Raw genomic sequence first — 23,602 nt, forward strand, 5'->3', positions numbered from 1 at the left:
AAGTGTACTGTGGGCCACACATTCATAAGCCTGCCTCTATCTCTTCTTTTTAAGAGTTTAATTCATTAGGAAAGTCTCAGCATTTATTTTTTATATTTATTTTTGGCTGTGTTGGGTCCTCGTTTCTGTGCGAGGGCTTTCTCCAGTTGCGGAGAGCGGGCCTCTCACTGTCGCGGCCTCTCCCGTTGCAGAGCACAGGCTCCAGACGCGCAGGCTCAGTAGTTGTAGTGCACGGGCCTAGCCGCTCCGCGGCATGTGGGATCTTCCCGGACTGGGGCACGAACCCGCGTCCCCTGCACTGGCAGGCGGATTCTTAACCACTGCGCCACCAGGGAAGCCCCCGACCTCTATTTTAGTGCACGTCTAAGCCGTTGATCCTGCAGGGAGGGCTCCCTCCGCGATGGTCTTCGACAAGGTTCCAGCACCCGCGCCCGCGCTCGCCCCCGGGGCACTTCTGCGCCCGGGTCCGATGTGCGTACTCGCCGAGGACCCCGCTCCCTTCAGCCCGCTAAGGCCCCGCCCCTCGCAGAACTCCGCCCCGTTGCCTCAGGGGCACTTCCGGGCCCGGCAGCTGTGTGCACGCGCCGGAAGTCCCGCCCCCCGCCAAGTTCCCCTAGGCACTTGCGGCCCGGGTGGCGTGTGCGCACGCGCAGGTTGTTGCTGGGCGTCATGGCGGACGCGGGCTCTGGCGTTCGGCGTACTCTGCTTCAGTTACAGGAGTCCTTGTCTGCGGCCGACCGCTGCGGAGCGGCGGTGGCCAGTTGTCAGCTGCTGCGGGGCCTGGGGCAGGAGTGCGTGCTGAGCTCCGGCCCTGCGCTGCTGGGTGGGTACGGCTCCGGGCTTCCGACAGCCCGTAGCCCGGCAGCCCTTGAGGGTCCGGCGTGGGCGCCTCGGGCGGTGCTTGAACGCGCTGGTCGGAATTCGTGATGTGTGTAAAAGTGGTTTGTCAGCTGCCTCTTTTCTTAACAGCAGAGGAAAGGTATTTTAAAACCAAAGGTGGTGAAAATGACCCGAATTTGGTATCATTGCTATCCGCGGCGGGGAGGGACAACGAGAGGAGAGTATTTTCTTCCACCTCAGTGTCGCCTAAACCCACCAGCACCTTTTCCAAACCCCTGTGTTTGCTGTTCCTTCTTTTGAGAAGCAAGCCATGCTATTCTTTTAACTCTTTAGCTATGCCTGGATGAGAACTTTTCCTTTTGCAGCAAAAGTGCCTCATTTCAGCATTTTTAAATGCGTCATCGCGTGAAAACATCTGTGATATTCCCTTTTTTTTTTAAAGGGGAAAGTGAATCTTTTTTAAATTTTTTATTTATTTTTGGCTGCATTGGGTCTTCGTTGTTGCTGCGCGCGGGCTTTCTGTAGTTGCAGCGAGCGGGGGCTACTCTTCGTTGCGGTGCACGGGCTTCTCACTGCGGTGGCTTTTGTTGTGGAGCACGGGCTCTAGGCGCGCGGGCTCTAGAGCGCAGGCTCAGTAGTTGTGGCGCACGGGCCGGCCCAGGGCTCGAACCCGCGTCGGTAGGCGGATGCTTGACCACTGCGCCACCAGGGAAGTCCCAGTGTTATTCCCTTTTAAAGCCGCAAGTATGCAGACTCTTCATGTTGTGTCCGCTTAATTAGAAGGTAGATGAGATTTTCTTCCTGAAAAAGTCATTGTTGAATAAGGTGGAGAGATACTGTAAGCAAAGTCTTGAAGAAGATGCTGTGCAGTACCTATATGTTGTCAGGGGTGTATTAATGGGGAAATTAATGACCAAACAGCAGCGTCATTGTGTAAGTGTTTTCTAGTCTGAGTTCGCGGAGTTCAGTTTTGTTCCTTTAGTAACTTTTCGTAAAGCAGTTCCAGGTTCACTCTGCATATCCAGGGTGTGTCCTTTCACTTGAAAGTGTACTAGTTTTCTTTTGGTGCTGAAACATACTACTGGCTTGGTGTTTACAACAGCGCAGGTTTGTCAGTCTTATAATTGTGTGGTTGGAAGCCCAGCACGGGTCTCATAAAGCTGAAATCAAGGCAGCAGGCAGGGCCACTTTCCTTTTCTGAAGGCTCTGAGGGAGAATTCTTTTCCTTTTTCATTTAGGTTGTTAGCAGACTTCAGTTCCTCGCAGTTGCAGCATTGAGGTCCCTTTTTCCTTGCTGGCGTTCCTTGCTTCTAGAAGACCCCTGCATTTCTTGGATTATGCTGCCCCCCTCCCCCTTCATCTTCAAAGCCAGCAGCAGAGGGTCAAGTGACATGCTTGGAATCTGTCCTGCTTTCCTGTACTCCCTCTCCTTCCTCCCTCTTCCACTTGTGAGGGCCCTTGTGATTGCATTGGGCCCACCTGATGGCCCAGGACACTCACCAGTTTAAGGTCAGCTGATTAGCAACCTGATTTTCATTTGCCATGTAAAGTTAGCATATTCACAGGTGTGACACTAGGAATTAGGGTTCTGGCATCTTTGGGGCCATTGTTCTGCCTACCGCATTGCTGTGGAACATCTAGAATTTCCCATTTTCCTTGTCAAAATACGGCAGCCTTAGGCTAGTGTTTTATCACTTAAGAGGCTGAATTGCAAAAAAGCGGCACCTTTAGGGTGGGTTTATGGAGTACCTTGGCAGCTCTCTTAATTTGTTTTGTCTGTTTGTTTTTTCCAGCATTACACACTTCCTTAGTTTTTTCCAAAGATTTTGGTTTGCTTGTATTTGTTCGGAAATCACTTAGCGTTGATGAAGTAAGTTGAAGATTTTCACTTTGCTCTTCTAGTGTATTCCTTCACGTTGAGGTGACTTTCTTAGCCGTGTTTCTGTAATGTTTATTTCTTTTATTATAGTTTCGTGATTGTAGAGAAGAAGCCCTAAAGTTTTTATGTGTTTTCTTAGAGAAAATTGGCCAGAAGATCACACATTATTCTCTCGATATTAAGGTAAGGAGGAAAAAACATACCTCGTTATATACCAATGTCCCTTTTAACTTATGATGTAAGTTACTTAATTTTATTTCTGCCCTTCTTGTTGGGGAGTTTATTTTTGCTTGATTGTGTTAGAAATTAAGTGGCTATTTTTTAAAAAATTTAATGAGCTAAGGCCCTTGTGGAAAACTATTAAATTGTAATATATACTGGTATCGCTCCTCCCAGGCATAGTTTTAGCTGTTAAGTCTTAGTTATAAGAACTAAGGTCTTACTGATGATTTTGATATGTCTCCTTTTAAAACCAGAATACTTGTACCAGTGTTTATACAAAAGATAAAGCTGCTAAATGTAAAATTCCAGCCCTAGAACTTCTTATTAAGGTAATTAAAAAAATACTTCTAAGTGCATGTATTTTCTATTAAATGTATCTCTTGAACTGAAAATCGGAGTTTTGGGTTATGTTTTGTGTGAGAGACGTTGTGGAATCACATTGATGTGTGGAGAAGATGCATGTTTCCCAACCATCACCCACCCAATAACAATCTTGGTATTTTGCCCTCACACCCTTCTGGGTAGCAGAGGGAGAAGTTCGGTTGTGGGAGGTATGAAGGGGAAGGTAGCGCGGAGTATAAGGAATTGGCTGCCCCTCCATTACCCTATTACCCTTACTGTGAAAACCTAAACGCTGCTAAGAATTGCCGGAGCTCATCTCATTGTGTCTTTGAATGTTTTCCTAAAACCTTACACTGGGATGGGTCTGTGTGTTGTATGTAAGTGGTCATTGGGCTTACTCTCATCTAGGTATCTGTTTAGGTGTGTCTCTCTTAGAATTGCTTTGGGTCTTGTTGGTCCTTGTCTTAATATGTCTCTGAGAACACGTGTCTAGTCCTAGTGTAGTATTCGTGGGAAGGTGATATTAGGTCTACCTCCCATTCCCCTTTGTAGCCCCTGTTTTTCCACCACCCACCTCAACCTGTCCTCCCAAATAACGTGGCTGGATAAGAGCCCTGAGAAGCGGAGGGTGAGTGCCCTAGAGACACGTGGGTGTGGAAGTGTGTGTGTGAGCAGGTGTGGTAGACGGAAACCTTTTTGCTGCTGTCTTGTGCACTCGGCTACCTTGTGTTCTTTCAGTTACTTCAGACTTTGAGAAGTTCGAGCCTCATGGATGAATTCAGAGTTGGAGAGTTATTTAGCAAGTTCTATGGAGAACTTGCATTGAAAACAAAAATACCAGATACAGGTGAGCTGTATTTAAATGTTATTTAAAAAAATATTTTAACAAATTAAAAAATGATTAGTGTCAAACTTAGGCTTTCTCTGCCAAGGTATTTATATGCTTCACAGATGAATTCTTTTTACTGAAAACAAACCAAAATGGAGACAAGAAACAATGTGTGAAGTCTTACAAAAATTTTAATCTTTACAAAAGATTTCTTTAAATAGAAAACTCACAACGCGTGTCAAATGTAATTTAGTTTATAATAATAAATTTGCATAAAACATCACGGAAGATTCAGTACATAAAACTAGATATTTTGTGTGGCTTATCGTGAAATTATTTTGAACTGAACATCCTTTCATTTTCTTATTTGTGCATTTTTGTTTAATTTATCTAAGTGATTTTAGGCCTAAATTTGTCTAAAATTTATTTTTCAGTTTTAGAAAAGATATATGAGCTCCTAGGAGTATTAGGCGAAGTTCATCCTAGTGAGATGGTAAATAATTCAGATAAACTCTTCCGGGCTTTTCTGGGTGAACTTAAGACCCAGGTATGATAAACTTTATGATCTTCTTTTCTGCTTACATATATCTGGTGAATTTTTCTCTTTTAATGATATCTGGTTAAAACTCTCCTTTCAGATGACATCAACAGTGAGAGAGCCCAAACTTCCAGTTCTGGCAGGGTGTCTGAAGGGACTGGCTTCGCTTCTGTGTAACTTCACTAAATCCATGGAAGAAGGTATCGCTTGATGGCACTTGAGTTTCTTTATTCAAAAACTACTGGTCTAAAATGAATTACTGTGTATTTTTTTGAACTTTTATACCAGTTGTGGATTCACATGTGGCTGGGAGAGACAATAGAGAGATTCCATGTGTCCTTCACCCCGTGTCTCCTGATGATGTCTGTCATAGCTGTAGCACGATAGCACAGCCTGATAAAATCTGTGGACCTTGCTCAGAATCCACGTGCTTCATGTGAACACATTTGTGTCCTGGGTTTAGTTTTGTGCAGTTTTACCAGGTGTGGACTTGTGTACGCACCATGGCAGCCAGGATACTGAGCAGCCCATCACCAGGAGGATCCTTCATGCTCCCCTTTTATGGCCACAGCCCCCTCCCCCTGCTCCCTCCTCCCCTCCTCCCGCCCCTCCTCCCCCTCCCCTCTCAGTGAGCACTTGGGTTGCTTCTACTTTTTGACTGTTGTGAATAATGCTGCCGGAAAATGGGTGTGCAAATACCTGGAGTCCCTGCTTTCATTTTGGGGGTATATCCCCAGAAGTGGGCTTGTTGGACCATGTGGTAGTTCTATATTTAATTTTTTGAGTAATCGCCTTAGTGTTTTCCACAGGGGCTGCACTAATTTACGTTCCCACCAACAATGCAGTTTCTCCGCATCCTCACCAGTACTTGTTGTTTTCTGTTGTTTGATCGTAGCCATCGTAGTGGGTGTGAGGTGGTATCTCACTGCATCTCCCTGATGGCTGATGGTGTTGAGTTTTTTCACAAGTGCCTGTTGCACCCCCTCTCTCTTCTTGGGAGAGATGTCTATTCAAGTTCTTTGCCCATTTAAAAAGTCAGATCATTTGACTTTTTGTTATTGAGTTGTAGGGGTTATTTGTATATCCTGCATATCAGTTCCTTGTCAGATACATGATTTGCCAATATTTTCTCCTATTCCATGAATTACCTTTTCACTCTGTTGACTGTGCCATTTGATGTGCAAAAGTTGTTTATTTTGATGAAGTCCAGTTTATCTGTTTTTTCTTTGGTTGCCTGTGATTTTGGTGCCATCTCCAGGAGATCATTGCCAGGTTACTGAATCGTTGTGTGCCTGTGTAGAAAATAGTTGGTGTGGGTCAATCCTTGGTTCTCTGTTCTGTTGGTCTGTGTGTCTGTTCTCCTGCCAACAGCACACTATCTTTTTGATATAACTATATAGTGAGCCTTAAATGTCAGGTGCCGTTAAGTCCTCGCATTTTATTCTTCCTTTTAAAAATGATTTTGGTATTATAAAGTCTGTGCTTTTCCACGTCAGTCTTAGAATAAGTTGGTCTGTGTCTGAAAAACCTTGCTTATATTTTGATGGTCGTTGTGCTAAACTCGTAGGTCAGTTTGGGGAGAGTTGATATCTCTACCACGTTGAATCTTCCAATCCACGAGCACAGTGTACCTCTTCGCTTGTTTAGGTCCTCTTTGATCTCCTTCATTAGCATTTTGTAATTCTTATGCTGGAAATCCTTACTTATTGATTTTAAACTCTGTTTAATACAACTTTCTACATAGCCGTCAGTAGTGTTCTTCTATAGTATCTCAGAATTAAAAGTTTAGAGGATAATCTAGCTATGACAGCATTGTAAGCATTAGGAAATTCATTTCTTTTTACAAGACAAATAAAACTTTTAACCCCATAAATTCTTCACAAGAAAAAAATCTGTTTGCCCTTCCTTACTGTGTTTTGTTCAGATAATTGCCAAATTTTTCTACCTCCAGCATGTGTTTGCTTTCATTAAATCGAAACTTAAGAAATTGCCAGTGTCCAGTGATTTTGGCCTGTGAAAACAGCAGTTTCGGATGCTTCCGAAACTGCTGGTGTTCCTCTTCACCCCGTCTTTGTTGCCTCTGACCAGGAACACTGGCGCAGCTCCACCTGCTTTCCCTTCCTCGGTCTCCTCTCTCTTTGATCCATGGCTGTGGCCGGCTTCCCACCCTTTCACGTTCCTGCTCAAAGATCTGTTTTCTGAAGCCTTTATGCTCCCCCTGTGTGGGTCACTTCCTTGGGATTCTGTAGTCCTCTCTGTGACAGCACTTTCTGTGACGTATTTTTAATCTGCGAGGTTGTATGTTTTTTTTGTCACTTGACCATGGTGGCAGGTAATGTTGCTTATTTCTTTTTGTCCTTGTTTCCTATGTTAATTGACGTTTGGCGAACAAGAAAAATAATAGCACTTACTGCTTACTTACTGTGTGCTAAAGATTATTCTATTCATACTGCAAGGAAAATTCCTGTAATAACTCACTAAGGTAGGTGATAATATCTTTGTTTCATACATTAGAAAACTAGAACTAAGTAACTTCTCCAAAGTCACTCAAGTAGCAAGGTAGGCAGAATAATGGCTTCCAAAGACGTCCTCATTCTAATCCCAGCACCTGTGACTTAGGTTATATCACAAAGGGGAGTCAGGTGGCAGACGGGATTAAGGTTGCTCATCACCTGACTGTGAGATGAGGTTATCCAGGTGGGCCCAGTATGATCACAAAAGTACTTAAACGGGGGTGAGGGAGGCTGCATGGTCCCTGTGACAGGAGAAGCTGGCTTTGAGGATGGAGAAGGGGCCCGGAGCCAAGGAGAGCGAGCAGCCTCTAGAGTCAGGAGAAGGCAGCCCTGAAAGCCTCTAGAAAAGAACACACCCTGATGACACCTTGACTTTATGTTATTTTATTTTACTTTTTCCTTTTTTTTTTTCTCTTTCCCGGCCGTGCCTCATGGCTTGCAGGATTTAAGTTCCCTGACCAGGGATTGAACTCGGGCCCTGGCAGTGAAAGTGCCGAGTCCTAACCACTGAACCGTCAGGGAGTTCCCTATTTTATTTTTTTAAATGAAGTATAGTTGCAATACAATATTATGTTAGTTTCAGGCATACAGCATAGTGATCTGACGATGAAATACCTTTGGAAATGATCACCTCGACGAGTCTAGTAACCATATGTCACCAGACGAAGTTACTATGATGTTATTGACTATATTCCCCATGTTGTGTGTCACATCCTCGTGACTGACTTACTTCACAATGGGAGGTTTGGGGCTCTTAATCTCCTTCACCTGTTTCACTCATCCTCCCACCTCCATTCTCTCTGGCAACATGCAGTTTGCTCTCTGTATCTGTCTGTTTCTGTTTTGTTTGTTCATCTGTTTTTTAGATTCCACATATAAGTGAGACAAATACGTGGTGTTTGTCTTTCTGTGTGACTTACTTCACTTAGCATAATACTCTCTAGGCCCATCCATGTAGTTGCAGATGGCAAGACTTCTTGGTTTCTTACGGCTGAACAGTATTCCTACAAATATGTATATATACAAAAATATTCACCACATTTTTTTTATTCATCCATTTATCCATGGGCACTTAGATTGCTTCCATATTTTGCTGTTGTAAATAATGCTGTTTTGAACACTGGAGTGCATATATTTTTTCTAATTAGTATTTTTGTTTTCTTTGGGTAAATACACAGAAGTGAAATTGCTGGAACCTGTGGTGGTTAATTTTTTTTGAATTTTTGAATTTAATTTAATTTTTTTATACAGCAGGTTCTTGTTAGTTATCTATTTTATACATATTGGTGTATATATGTTAATCCCAGTCTCCCAATTCATCCCACCACCACCACCCCCCTGCCACCTTCTCCCCTTGGTGTCCGTATGTTTGTTCTCTATGTCTTTATCTCTTTCTGCCCTGCAAACTGGTTCATTTGTACCATTTTTCTAGGTTCACATATATGCATTAATATACTATATTTGTTTTTCTCTTTCTGACTTACTTCACTCTGTATGACAGTCTCTAGATCCATCGACGTCTCTACAAATGACCCAATTTCATTCCTTTGTATGGCTGAGTAATATTTCATATATATGTAACACATCTTCTTTATCCATTTGTCTGTCGATGGGCATTTAGGTTGCTTCCATGACCTGGCTATTGTAAATAATGCTGCAATGAGCATTGTGGTGAATGTGTCTTTTTGAATTACGGCTTTCTCTGGGTATGTGCCCAGTAGTGGGAATGCTGGTTCATATGGTAATTCTGTTTTCAGTTTTTAAGACACCTCCATACTGTTCTCCACAGTGGCTGTATCAATTTACATTCCCACCAACAGTGCAAGAGGGTTCCCTTTTCTCCACACCCTCATCAGCATTTGTTGTTTGTAGATGTTCTGATGGTGCCCATTCTGACTGGTGTGAGGTGATACCTCATTGTGGTTTTGATATGCATTTCTCTAATAATTAGTGATATTGAGCAGCTTTTCATGTGCCTCTTGGCCATCTGTATGTCTTCGCTGGAGAAATATTCATTTAGGTCTTCTGCCCATTTTTGGATTGGGTTGTTTGTTTTTTTAAGATTGAGCTTCATGAGCTGTTTATATATTTTGGAGATTAATGCTTTGTCTGTTGATTCGTTTGCAAATATATTCTCCTATTCTGAGGGTTGTCTTTTCATCTTGTTTGTAGGTTCCTTTGTTTTGCAAAAGCTTTTAAGTTTCATTACGCCCCATTTGTTTATTTTTGTTTTTACTTCCATTACTCTAGGAGGTGGATCAAAAAAGATCTTGCTGTGATTTATGTCAAAGAGTGTTCTTCCTATGTTTTTCTCTAAGAGTTTTATAGTGTCTGGTTTTACATTTAGGTCTCTGATCGTTTTGTTTTGTTTTGTTTTTGCTGTACGCGGGCCTCTCACTGCTGTGGCCTCTCCTGTTGTGGAGCACAGGCTCCGGACGCGCAGGCCCAGCGGCCATGGCCCATGGGCCCAGCCGCTGCGCGGCATGTGGGATCCTCCCGGACCGGGGCACGAACCTGCGTCCCCTGCATTGGCAGGCGGACTGTCAACCACTGCGCCAGCAGGGAAGCCCTCTAATCCATTTGAGTTTATTTGTGTATATGGTGTTAGGAAGTGTTCTAATTTCATTCTTTTACATGTAGCTGTCCAGTCTTCCCAGCACCACTTATTGAAGAGGCCTGTCTTTTCTACGTTGTATATTCTTGCCTCCTTTGTCATAGATTAGTGGACCATAGGTGCATGGGTTTATCTCTGTGCTTTTTATCTTGTTCCATTGATCTATATTTCTGTTTTTGTGCCAGTACCATATAGTCTTGATTACTGTAGCTTTGTAGTATAGTGTGAAGTCTGGGAGTCTGATTCCTCCTGCTCAGTTTTTTTCCCTCAAGACTGCTTCGGCTATTCGGGGTCTTTTGTGTCTCCATACAAATTTTAATATTTTTTGTTCTAGTTTTATAAAAAATGCCACTGGTAATTTGATAGGGATTGCATTGAATCTGTAGATTGCTTTGGGTAGTAGTCATTTTCACAATATTGATTCTTCTAATCCAAGAACATGATATATGTCTCCATCTGTTTGTGTCATCTTTTATTTCTTTCATCAGTGTCTTATAGTTTTCTGAGTACAGGTCTTTTACCTCCTTAGGTAGGTTCATTCCTAGGTATTTTATTCTTTTTGTTGCAGTGGTGAGTGGTATTGTTTCCTTGATTTCTCTGTCTGATCTTTCATTGTTAGTGTATAGGAATGCAAGAGATTTCTGTATATTAATTTTATATCCTGCAACTTTACCAAATTCGTTGATTAGCTCTAGTAGTTTTCTGGTAGCATCTTTAGGATTCTCTATGTATAGTATCATGTCATCTGCAAACAGTGACAGTTTACTTTTTCTTTTCCAATTTGTATTCCTTTTATTTATTTTTTCTTATTGCCATGGCTAGGACTTCCAAAATTATGTTGAATAATAGTGGTGAGAGTGGACATCCTTGTCTTGTTCCTGATCTTATAGGAAATGCTTTCAGTTTTTCACCATTGAGAAAGCTGTTTGCTGTGGGTTTGTCATACATGGCCTTTATTATGTTGAGGTAGGTTCCCTCTATGCCCACTTTCTGGAGAGTTTTTATCATAAATTGTTGAATTTTGTTACAAGCTTTGTCTGCATCTATTGAGATGATCATTTGGTTTTTATTCTTCAATTTGTTGATATGGTGTATCGCATTGATTGATTTGCGTATATTGAAGAATCCTTGCATCCCTGGGATAAACCCCACTTGATCATGGTGTATGATCCTTTTAATATGTTCTTGGATTCTGTTTGCTAGTATTTTGTTGAGGATTTTTGCATTTATATTCATCGGTGATATTGGTCTTTGTCCGGTTTTGGTATCAGGGTGATGGTGGCCTCGTAGAATGAGTTTGGGAGTATTCCTCCCTCTGCAATTTTTTGGAAGAGTTTGAGAAGGATGGGTGTTAGCTTTTCTCTAAATGTTTGATAGAATTCACCTGTGAAGCCATCTGGTCCTGGACTTTTGTTTGTTGGAAGATTTTTAATCACAGTTTCAGTTTCATTACTTGTGATTGGTCTGTTCGTATTTTCTGTTGCCTCTTGGTTCAGTCTTGGAAGGTTATACCTTTCTAAGAATTTGTCCATTTCTTCCAGGTTGTCCATTTTATTGGCATAGAGTTGCTCGTAGTAGTCTCTTATGATGCTTTGTATTTCTGCCGTGTCTGTTGTAACTTCTGCTTTTTCATTTCTAATTTATTGATTTGAGTCTTTCTCCCTCTTTTTTTTGATGAGTCTGGCTAAAGGTTTATCAATTTTGTTTATCTTCTCAAAGAACCAGCTTTTAGTTTTCTTGGTCTTTATTATTGTTTTCATTGTTTCTGTTTCATTTATTTCTGCTCTGATCTTTATGATTTCTTTCCTTCTACTAACTTTGGGTTCTGTTTGTTCTTTCTCTAGTTCCTTTAGGTGTAAGTTTAGATTGTTTATTTGAAAATTTTCTTGTTTCCTGAGGTAAGACTGTATTGCTATAAACTTCCCTCTTAGAACTGCTTTAGCTGCATTCCATAGGTTTTGGATCGTCGTGTTTTCATTGTCATTTGTCTCTAGGTATTTTTTGATTTCCTCTTTGATTTCTTCAGTGATCTCTTGGTTATTTAGTAATGTATTGTTCAGCTTCCATGTGTTTGTGTTTTTTCTGTTTTTTTTTTCCCTGTAATTGATTTCTAATCTCATAGTGTTGTGGTCAGAAAAGATGCTTCATATTATTTCAGTTTTCTTAAATTTACCGAGGCTTGATTTGTGACGCAAGATGTGATCTATCCTGGAGAATGTTACGTGTGCACTTGAGAAGAAAGTGTAATCTGCCGTTTTTGGATGAAATGTCCTATAAATATCAATTAAGTCCCTCTTGTTTAATGTATAATTTAAAGCTTGTGTTTCCTTATTTATTTTTTGTTTGATCTGTCCATTGGTGTAAGTGGGGTGTTAAAGTCCCCTACTATTACTGTGATATTGTCGATTTCTCCTTTCATGGTTGTTATTTAGCATTTGCCATATGTATTGAGCTGCTCCTATGTTGGGTGCATATATATTTATAATTGTTATATCTTTTTCTTGGTTTGATTTCCTTGATCATTATGTAGTGTCCTTTCTTGTCTCTTGTAACATTCTTTATTTTAAAGTCTATTTTATCTGATATGAGTATTGCTGCCCCAGTTTTCTTTTTTTTTTTTTTTTTTTTTTGCGGTATGTGGGCCTCGCGCTGTTGTGGCCTCTCCCGTTGCGGAGCACAGGCTCTGGACGCGCAGGCTCAGCGGCCATGGCTCGGGTCCAGCTGCTCCGCGGCATGTGGGATCTTCCCGGACCGGGGCACGAACCCATGTCCCCTGCATTGGCAGGCGGGCTCCCAACCACTGCGCCACCAGGGAAGCCCCCCCAGTTTTCTTTTGATTTCCGTTTGCATGGAATATCTTTTTACATCCGCTCACTTTCAGTCTGTATGTGTCCCTACGTCTGAAGTGGGTCTCTTGTAGACAGCATATATACGGATCTTGTTTTCGTATCTGTTTAGCGAGCCTGTGTCTTTTGGTTGGAGCATTTAATCCATTCACATTTAAGGTAATTATTGGTACGCATGTTCTTATTACCGTTTTCTTAATTGTTGTGGGTTTGTTTTTGTAGGTCTTTTTCTTTTGTGTTTCCCACTTAGAGAAATTCCTGTAGCATTTGTTGTAGAGCTGGTTTGGTGGTGCTGAATTCTCTTAGCTTTTGCTTGTCTGTAAAGCTTTTGATTTCTCCGTCGAATCTGAATGAGATCCTTGTCGGGTAGAGTAATCTTGGTTGTAGTTTCTTCCTTTTCATCACTGTAAATATATCATGCCACTCCCTTCTGGCTTGTAGAGTTTCTGCTGAGAAATCAGCTGTTAACCTTATGGGAGTTCCTTTGTATGTTATTTGTTGGTTTCCCTTGTTGCTTTCAGTAATTTTTTTTGTCTTTAATTTTTGTCCATTTGATTACTATGTTTCTTGGCATGTTTCTCCTTGGGTTTATCCTTCCTGGGACTCTGCGTTTCCTGGACTTGGGTGGCTGTTTCCTTTTTGATGTTAGGGGTGTTTTCGACTATAATCTATTCAGATATTTTCTCGGGTCCTTTCTTTCTCTCTTCTCCTTCTGGGATCCCTTTAATGTGAATGTTGGTGCATTTAATGTTGTCCCAGAGGTCTCTTAGGCTGTCTTCATTTCTTTTCATTCTTTTGTCTTTATTCTGTTCTGTGGCAATGAATTCCACCGTTTTGTCTTCCAGATCACTTATCCATTCTTCTGCCTCAGTTATTCTGCTATTGATTCCTTCTAGTGTTTTTTTCATTTCACTTACTGTATTCTTCATCTCTGTTTGTTCTTTAATTCTTTTAGGTATCTGTTCTTTAATTGCTCTACATCTTTGTTAAACATTTCTTGCATCTTCTCCATCTTTGCCTCCATTCTTTTCCTGAGGTCCTGGATCATATTCACTGCCATTATTTTGAATTTTTATTTTGGAAGGTTGCCTATCTCCATTTCATTTAGTGGTTTTCCTGGGGTTTTGTCTTGTTTCTTCATCTGGTACAAAGTTATCTGCCTTTTCATTTTGTCTGTCTTTCTGTGAATGTGGTTTTCCTTCCATAGGCTGCAGGATTGTAGTTCGATCACGTAGTAGTTTTATTTTTGAGTTTTTGGGGAACTCCGCACAGTTTTCCTCAGTGGCTGCAGCAGTTTACTTTCCCGTCGGCAGTGCAGGAGGGAACGTGTTCCTTTGGCTCCTCATCTTGCCTGATTCTGTGTGTTTGTTTCTGTGTATTTGGTAGGTCAGCTGCATTTCCTCGTCTTGGTATAGAAGGTGCCCTGTGGGGCCCGGTAGTGCAGTGCCCCCAGACTGCATTGGAGCCGGGTGCCCCAGGAGCGTCCCCTGTGTGGCCAGGCCAGGCTGGCCTCCCATGCGCTACCGTGTGCGCTGGGCTCTGAGGCCCGGATACAGCTGTTGCTGGTGCTCCGGTGTGTGCGGCCAGCCCTTGGGGCAGGAGCCACGTTGGGGGATGCTGGTGCTGGCCAGAGGTGTCTGGCCAGGCAGGGGTGGATTTGGAGGGGCTCTGGTGCCGGCAGAGGGCACGCACCAGGACTGGTGGGGCGTGGGCTGCTTGGGAGGAGCGCGGGCCGTGGTGGGTCCGCAGCTGAAACTGGGTGGGGTGAGCGGGGCTGTGACGGGTAAGATGGGGAGTGAGAAAGGGGCTGGCAGTACCCGGCCAGCTCGGTGGAGGACAGGGCTCCCATAGCCCCCCCACCGCAGCCAGCATCTGGTGCTCGCCAGCCCCTGGGGACCCTGAGAACGTGCCAGCAGAGCCCTGCCCCTTTGGCACACGATTTGGAGTGAGTCCATGCCACTCCTTCATGGGAGAGGAGACCCAGGTGCTTTTCGAGCTGCAGCCCCTGTGCTGGGCCTCGGGGGGAGCGGCTCTCGTTCCTTGCAGTCCCCTGGCTCTCCCGGATGTTCTGGGGGCTTGTCTTGCGGGTGCAGGGTCTCCAGCTGGGGAGCCCGATGTGGGTCCGGACCCTGCAGTTGCATTGCTGGGGGAGCAGGCCACACTGCGCCGGCCCGTCTGCGTGGCTGCTTTCTGCCTTCAGCTGTGCAAGGTCTGTCCTGCTGGTCCTCAGGGCGTTTTCAGAGAGTTTTCTACTTGTACCTGTGATCTTGATTTCAGATTTCTCACCTCCAGAACTGTGTGGTAATAAGTTTGTGTTGTTTTAAGCTGCTGAGTTTGTGATAATTGGTTACAGCAGAGACAGGAAACTAATGTAACCAGCACGTGGCAGGACTGGGATTTAAGCCTTGGTCTGAGGCTAAAATTTGCAGTTTATGGTCACGCTGTGATTATGTGACTTCAGGCGGTAATACTCAGAACTAATACGTTTGTTCATAGAGCATGTCTTTGCTGGGTGTCTTCTGTCTGAAGAGTGATGGATTGGGTGCTGGGCTCAGAGATGGGAATCCCTGGGTTCCTGCCATCGCGAGCTCAGTGTGGTGAGAAGACAGACGAGGAGCACAAGCTCTGCAGATTTCAGGGTTCATTTGTGCACGCACGCCGGGTACTGTGAGTGGGAATCTTGAGCATGGAGAGATGGAGGAGGTGCACAGCCCACGGTTCTTTTTGGGGAGGTGACGAGAGACCAAGGCCTGCAGGGTGGCGAGGGGCCTGCTGGGGAGGGGCTGGGGAGGATGTTCCAGGCAGCGGGAGCAGTGGGTTTCCGGGCGTCCAGGCTGCCGGCTGTGGTCGGGTTCATGAGAGCTGGGCTGCCTGCTGCAGAGCGCTGGGGAGGGGTGAGGTCGCACAGAATGCGGGGTCAGTGTGAGAGGGGCTTCCGCGCTGATTCATTTTTCTGTGACGAACAGGTCTGGGCCTTGATGTTTACGAGGTCTGCCTGCCTGCTTTGGCTGAGGTGTGCTTTAGTGCAGCGCCGAGAGCCATGGTTCTTGGTGGCAGTGAGCAGCTGAAGTCCGTCCACTGGTTATTGAGCTGCAGGCCAGAACCTGGCTTTTCGTCCCGGACGTGTCTAGCTGTGGCCGCTGTGCAGCATCCACACTTAGCGTGCATGCACCACGTAGGACTGGATCCTGTGGGAGAAAGGAAACCTCAGGACACGGCCTTGGCAGCCTCCCGAGATACGAGATGTACAGCTGTGTGTGTGGGCAGGGTCAGCTCGGGAGCCTGGGCGCAGAGGCCTGCAGGATGCCTGAGGGAGGCTCCTCTGGAGGCGGCTGAGGCCAGGAGACCAGAGCAGAGTCCGACTCGGCACAGGCAGCGCCGGTCGCTGTCAGAGCACGAGCCGGGCGGAGTGTTTGAGGGCCCGTCGGATGGGGACGGGTGAGGGGGAGGAGGCCGTGCCGTCTGAAACGGAGCTGTGTCTTAAGACCTTGTGGGCTCGCTCAGATGACACTACTCCGCTGTGTGACAGCGGCTGCTTTCGGTTTTCCCCAGATCCCCAGACTTCAAGGGAGATTTTTGATTTTGCACTAAAGGCAATCTGTCCTCAGGTAAGATTTAATATTCCTCTTAATTCTTTTTCAGCTGAGCCTCGTGATTGTCAAACATTGATGGCAAATTTTTTTTTTTAATAGATTGATCTGAAGAGATACGCGGTGCCTTTGGGTAAGATCCTATATTTAATGAGGTGGAATGTTTCAGATTATTAAGTTAATGCATTGAGTGAACGTTTGCTTAAACTGTGAGTGAAAGTCAGTGCACTGACACCTGTGAGGCTCCCATGCGGTTACGACGGGGCCTCTTGGGCGCTGGTTGAGATGGTCACACTTAGATCACATGATTGCAGAAAAAATCTCTTCAGAGCAACTCTCAGAGCAACTCTCAGGGGATCCAGACTGTTCGATTCTGACTTTATCTGAATAAACCCTGATCCTACTTCCGACCTTTGTTTCGGGAGTCACGGGCCTGTCAACGAGATGGAGGATGGGGGCAGCAGAGGCCTCGGGGCACCACTGGGTCCCTAGAGTGAGGGTGCTGGAGCCTCCTTTGTGAGCACAGTTGTAACTTGACGTGTGCCTGAAGCTTTTTCTTAGCTCTTTGTTCTGCCCTTTGTTGTCTTATTTTAAATGTGATGTATTTTGCATTTGCAGCTGGCTTGTCCATATTTACCCTGCATGCATCTCAGTTTAGCACCTGCCTCCTGGACAACTACGTTTCCTTATTTGAAATACTGTCGAAATGGTGTAGCCACACAAATATGGAATTGAAAAAAGCTGCATATTCAGCTCTGGAATCTTTCCTGAAACAGGTACTGTTTAAAATTCTTTCTATGCAAAAAATTAAATTCCAGTCTTGCGCATGAACGTTTGAAAAGTAAATACAGGTTGATCCATTAGTTTCCATGGTACTTAAAGAAAAAGCATGCTTATCCATCAGCTGCATGGGCAGGTCTGGAAGAAACCTCAGAAGATGCCAGATCGGATCAGGGCCTCAGAGCCAAGGCTAGATAGAAGAAGTGGTGGCAGGGAGGGACGGCTGGGAGGCCAGGGCTCCCTGGAGCCGGTGGCCCAGTGAGGGTGAGGGTCAGCATCAGCTGCCATGTTAAGACAAGATGCTTGTGTCTCTGTGGCTTCGTGACTGAGATGAGCCCACCTGCCCTGGGGTCTTTCCATCCAGCTGGGGTGTGGATGCAGGGGGAGCCTGCAGGTGGCTGGGTGTCTCCATTGGCCAAGGAGCAGGTGCTGTGGTTCTGAGCGCCCAGTGGCAGCTGGAAACACCCAAGGGTGGGCTGGTGGCGGGAATGAGACTGGCTGGGGCGGCACTGATGGAAAATTCTGAAGAGCGGCATTGGGAGCCCTCACGCACCTGGGGCACAGCTGCTGTCCTGCTGCAGGCATATCCCACAGCTCCTGTAGGGACTCTTAGGGTGTTTACTGCTTTATTTTATTTTATTTTTCATAAGATAGCACTTACATGTGGAATCTAAAAAAAGGGTACAAATGAACCCATCCACAAAACAGAAATAGAGTCCCAGATGCAGCAGCAGACGCGTGGCTACCAGGGGTTGGGCTGCGGGGGCTCTTGTAACGGGACCAGCTGAGGACATTGCTGAGCAGCACCCTTGCCGACTGTTCTCGTGGCTCTGGAGCAGACATAATTTCAGCCCCTCTGATGGGTGTACAGTGTTACCCTACTGTGATTTTATTTGAATTTCCATGGTGACTGTTGATGATCTTTTTTTCCTGTAGTGGTTTGCCATTCTTATGTCTTGTTTTGTGACGTGTTCCTTCAGATCTTTTGCTTGCGTTGAAATCAGGTTGTATGTCATTTTATTAATGAGCTGTAAATGTTTCTTATACAATTAGGATACAAACCCTTTTCTAAAAACAGTGCAAATAGTTTTTCTCTGTGGCTTCCCTTGTCTTTTTCTTAACTGTATCTTTTGAAGAGCAGGACTTTTAAAGTTTTAAGTCCAATTTACCAGTTTTCCAATTGGTCCTCTTTTCTATACCCTAAAAAACTTTACCTATCCCGTGGTTGCAGAGATTTTCTCCTAGTTTTCCACAAGGAGTTTTGTAGTAGAGATTTTTCCTAGTTTTCCACAAGGAGTTTTGTAGTTCATAGTTTTAACATTTACGTTTAGGTTTATAACGCGTTTTGAGTTAGTTTTTGTGTATCATGTACAGGAACGTTTGAAGTTGATTTTTCCCCCTTTTTTTGATTTGAGCACCATTTGTTGAAGACTTCTTTCCCCATTGACTTACCTGGGCACCGTGGTCACAAAGCGGTTGACTACATGTGTGGAGGTTTATTTGTGGACTGTTGTTCCATTTGTCTTTCTGTCTGTCCTTACGGCAGTACCTCACTGTGTTGATGACTCCAGCTTTATATTAAGTCCTGAAATTAGGTAGTGGATGTCTTCCAATTTCACTCTTCTTTCCATTATTGTTTTGCCTATTGAATGAGCATTTTTTTTAAGGCATTTTAAGAGTGAGAAATTGTGGAGAACGACGTGACTTATTTTACACTGGAGAGAGAGAGAGAGAGAAATGAATTAGATTCATCTTGAGTGTCTGAGCTTTTATTTTTTTGAATTTTATTTTATTTTTTATACAGCAGGTTCTTATTAGTTATCTATTTTATACATATTGGTGTATATATCAGTTCCAGTCTCCCAGTTCATCACACCACCACCACCACCACCCACCCCGCTTTCCCGCCTTGGTGTCCATACGTTTGTTCTCTGTGTCTATTGCTGCCTTGCAAACCAGTTCATCTGTACCATTTTTCTAGATTGCACATATATGTGTTTATATATGATATTTGTTTTTCTCTTTCTGACTTACTTCACTCTGTATGGCAGTCTCTAGGTCCATCCACGATGCTACAAATGACCAATTTCGTTCCTTTTTATGGCTGAGTAATATTCCACTGTATATTTGTACCACATCTTTTTTATCCATTTGTCTGTCGATGGGCATTTAGGTTGCTTCCATGACCTGGCTATTGTCCGTAGTGCTGCAGTGAACATTGGGGTGCATGTGTCTTTTTGAATTGTGGTTTTGTCTCTGGGTATGTGCCCAGTAGTGGGATTGCTGGGTCATATGGTAATTCTATTTTAAGTTTTTTAAGGAACCTCCATACTGTTCTCCATAGTGGCTGTATCAATTTACATTCCCACCAACAGTGCAAGAGGGTTTCCTTTTCTCCACACCCTCTCCAGCATTTGTTGTTTGTACATTTTCTTTTTTTTTTTTTAAGGTTTTAACATCTTTATTGGAGTATAATTGCTTAACAATGGTGTGTTAGTTTCTGCTTTATAATAAAGTGAATCAGTTATACATATACATATATCCCCATGTCTCTTCCCTCTTGCGTCTCCTTCCCTCCCAACCTCCCTATCCCACCCCTCTAGGTGATCACAAAACACCGAGCTGATCTCCCTGTGCTATGCGGCTGCTCTCCGCTAGCTATCTATTTTACGTTTGGTAGTGTATATATGTCCAGGCCACTCTCTCACTTTGTCCCAGCTTACCCTTCCCCCTCCCCGTATCCTCAAGTCCATTCTCTAGTAGGTCTGTGCCTTTATTCCCGTCTTGTCCCTAGGTTCTTCATGACCATTTTTCTTTTTTTAGATTCCATATATATGTGTTAGCATACGGTATTTGTTTTTCTTTTTCTGACTTACTTCACCCTGTGTGATAGTCTCTAGGTTCATCCAGCTCACTACAAATAACTCAGTTTCATTTCTTTTTGTGGCTGAGTAATATTCCATTGTATATATGTGCCACATCTTTATCCATTCATCTGTCCATGGACACAGGTTGCTTCCATGTCCTGTCTATTGTAAATAGTGCTGCAATGAACATTTTGGTACATGACTCTTTCTGAATTATGGTTTTCTTAGGGTATATGCCCAGTAGTGGGATTGCTGGGTCATATGGTAGTTTTATTTTTAGTTTTTTTTTTTTTTTTTTTTGCAGTACGCGGGCCTCTCACTGTTTTGGCCTCTCCCGTTGCGGGGCACAGGCTCCGGACGCGCAGGCTCAGCGGCCATGGATCACGGGCCCAGCCGCTCCACGGCATGTGGGATCTTCCCGGACCGGGGCACGAACCTGTGTCCCCTGCATCGGCAGGAGGACTCTCAACCACTGCGCCACCAGGGAAGCCCTATTTTTAGTTTTTTAAGGAACCTCCATACTGTTCTCCATAGTGACTGTATCAATTTATATTCCCACCAACAGTGCAGGAGGGTTCCCTTTTCTCCTCACCCTCTCCAGCATTTATTGTTTGTACTTTTTTTGATGATGGCCATTCTGACCGGTGTGAGATGATACCTCACTGTAGTTTTGATTTGCATTTCTCTAATGATTAATGATGTTGAGCATTCTTTCATGTGTTTGTTGGCAATCTGTATATCTCTTCTTTGGAGAAATGTTTGTTTAGGTCTTCTGCCCATTTTTGGATTGGGTTGTTTGTTTTTTTTAATATTGAGCTGCATGAGCTGTGTATATATTTTGGAGATTAATCCTTTGTGCATTGATTCGTTTGCAAATATTTTCTCCCATTCTGAGGGTTGTCTTTTTGTCTTGTTTATAGTTTCCTTTGCTGTGCAAAAGCTTTTAAGTTTCATTAGGTCTCTTGTTTATTTTTGTTTTTATTTCCATTACTCCAGGAGGTGGGTCAATAAAGATCTTGCTGTGATTTATGTCAAAGAGTATTCTTCCTATGTTTTCCTCCAAGAGTTTTATAGTGTCTGGTCTTATATTTAGGTCTTTAATCCATTTCAAGTTTATTTTTGTGTATGGTGTTAGGGAGTGTTCTAATTTCATTCTTATACACGTGGCTGTCCAGTTTTCCCAGCACCACTTATTGAAGAGACTGTCTTTTCTCCATTGTATATTCTTGCCTCTTTTGTCATAGATTAGTTGACCATAGGTGTGTGGGTTTATCTCTGGGCTTTCTATCCTGTTTCGTTGATCTGTATTTCTGTTTTTGTGCCAGTATCATATTGTCTTGATTACTGTAGCTTTGTAGTATAGTGTGAAGTCCGGGAGTCTGATTCCTCCAGCTCCGTTTTTTCCCCTCAAGACTGCTTCGGCTCTTCGGGGTCTTTTGTGTCTCCATACAGATTTAAAGATTTTTTTGTTCTAATTTTGTAAAAAATGCCACTGGCAATTTGATAGGAATTGCACTGAATCTGTAGAATGCTTTGGGTATTATAGTCGTTTTCACAATAGTGATTCTTCCAATCCAAGAACATGGTATATCTCTACATCTTTTTGTGTCCTACACCATGATCAAGTGGGATTTATCCCAGGGATGCAAGGATTTTTCAATATGCGCAAATCAATCAATGTGATAAACCATATTAACAAATTGAAGAATAAAAACCATATGATCATCTCAGTAGATGCAGAAAAAGATTTTGACAAAATTCAACACCTATTTATGATAAAAGCTCTCCAGAAAGTGGGTGTAGAGGGTACCTACTTCAACATAATAGAGGCTATATATGACAAACCCACAGCAAACATGATTCTCAATGGTGAAAAACTGAAAGCATTTCCTATAAGCTCAGGAACAAGACAAGGATGTTCACTCGCCACTATTATTCAACATAGTTTTGGAAGTCCTAGGTACAGCAGTCAGAGAAGAAAAAGAAATAAAAGGAATACAAATTGGAAAAGAAGAAGTAAAACTGTCACTGTTTGCAGATGACATGATACTATACATAGAGAATCCTAAAGATGCCACCAGAAAACTACTAGAGCTAATCAATAAATTTGGTGAAGTTGTAGGATACAAAATTAATGCACAGAAATCTTTTGCATTCCTATACAGTAACAACAAAATATCAGAAAGAGAAATGAAGGAAACAATACCATTCAGCATTGCAACAAAAAGAATAAAATACCTACCTAAGGAGCAATAAACCTACCTAAGGAGGTAAAAGACCTGTACTCAGAAAACTATATAAGACACTTGTCTTTCCTTCTGATTTTTAGTTTTGAGCCGTCCCCGTGTTCCCTCCTGTGGGTCCCAGTCTGTTGGTGACTGAACTCACCGGCTACTGGGCTGCCCAGCTCTGTGTCACCATGAGTCACAGATGAGTCTAAAGATGCCTTCTGCTTCATCAGGGAGCTTTCGTCCGGAGCCTGTGTTTTGTGCAAACGTCTTCCTGCATCTACCTGGTCTCTTTCAGCCCCTTTCTCTAGGAAAAAAAAGCGTCACATATAATAAAGGCTTACTTGAGAAAGTACCTTTTCTGAACCTGTTGGAGACTAAGCAACAGATGGAAGAAATGGTTCTTTATGAGTAAAAGCAGCTGTGGAACTGTGACAACACATTGCTAATGTCTTATTCAGCAGTTCTAGCCTTTTCACATTTGGAGAGATTCCTTTGTTTTCCTAGAAATGTCTCTAAAGTAAACATTATGCCATTGCAGCTTTCTTTCATGGTAGCGAACGACGCAGAGACGCACAGGAGTAAGCTGCGGTACTTCATGGAGCAGTTCTATGGCATCATCAGGAACGTGGACGCAAACAGCAAGGACTTGTCCATCGCTGTTCGTGGATATGGACTGTTTGCAGGGGTATGCCCATTAATGTACTCTTGTCTTCTTAGTTTCACTTGAGTGTTTAAAGGAATGTACTTTATTGTATTTTGAATAGCATCTCACACTTGTGAAAATATTGTTCTTACTTGCTTTGTCATTAACTTGTTTTTTTCAGTGCCTGCTGTGTACTAGGATTCTGTATGTGTATTATCTCAAATACCCATAACTCTCCCACAAGCTTTTAGGAATATGATTCCACTTTACAGGTGAGGAAACTGAGGCCCAGAGAAATTAGGTAACTCGTGAAAGGGCACACAGTGAACAGTTGACAGAACCAAGACATAACTCCGACCCGAAGACGAGAAACACCACGTTCTTCCTGCTGCCGCGCTGCCCATTGTTGATGAGGCGCAGTTTGGTGGTGACACTCGGCACGCTAGCTAGGGCCCCTGCGCCTGCGTGAGGTCTGTGTAGGGGCGTGGAGCACCGCCGTGGGTGCTCCCACTCGACAGAGGACGTCACTCCCTGCCTCTGTGCAGATCTGCCTCCCCGGCTGCTTCCCTGTTGTGGGGTCTGGGGGTCTGTTTCCAGCCCTCCACACCACTCCTCACTCCTTCCCTCATGCTTCCTCATTTGTTTCCAGATGATCCTTTCCCCTTAAAAATAAACCTGTATCTCCACTTGTCTCTGCGGCTCCTTTCAGTGTACTCAGGGCAGAAGAAACTGTGTGAGAAGGCTCAGAGGTGACCGAGAGCCTGGGCTTCACAGCTTCAGACCCTGAGGTCTGGCCAGCTTGGACTTGTTTGTTGTGGTGCCGTAGTGTAGCCAGAGCATGACCAACAGGGAGGAAGGGAGAGGACGC

The 23,602-nt window shown here is 43.7% G+C and overlaps 1 protein-coding gene across 10 annotated transcripts in view; it reads left to right on the plus strand.

Moving 5' to 3' along the window:
• The first annotated feature begins 662 nt into the window (after positions 1–662).
• The window catches only part of PRKDC (protein kinase, DNA-activated, catalytic subunit), a 164,200-nt gene continuing 141,260 nt past the window's right edge, over positions 663–23,602 (plus strand). For all 10 annotated transcript variants that reach the window (XM_082600986.1, XM_082600989.1, XM_082600992.1 and 7 more), the window contains exons 1-11: positions 663–823; positions 2,634–2,710; positions 2,810–2,902; positions 3,196–3,270; positions 4,022–4,130; positions 4,547–4,659; positions 4,751–4,850; positions 16,176–16,231; positions 16,316–16,346; positions 16,832–16,989; positions 22,630–22,776. In XM_082600986.1, coding sequence (XP_082457112.1) covers positions 670–823; positions 2,634–2,710; positions 2,810–2,902; positions 3,196–3,270; positions 4,022–4,130; positions 4,547–4,659; positions 4,751–4,850; positions 16,176–16,231; positions 16,316–16,346; positions 16,832–16,989; positions 22,630–22,776 — 1,113 coding nt within the window. In that variant the 5' untranslated portion in view covers positions 663–669. The remainder of the gene's footprint in view (positions 824–2,633; positions 2,711–2,809; positions 2,903–3,195; positions 3,271–4,021; positions 4,131–4,546; positions 4,660–4,750; positions 4,851–16,175; positions 16,232–16,315; positions 16,347–16,831; positions 16,990–22,629; positions 22,777–23,602) is intronic.

Source organism: Mesoplodon mirus (assembly GCF_964341445.2).
Source record: "Mesoplodon mirus genome assembly, chromosome: 16".
In the NCBI taxonomy this organism is placed as follows: Eukaryota; Metazoa; Chordata; class Mammalia; order Artiodactyla; family Ziphiidae; genus Mesoplodon; species Mesoplodon mirus.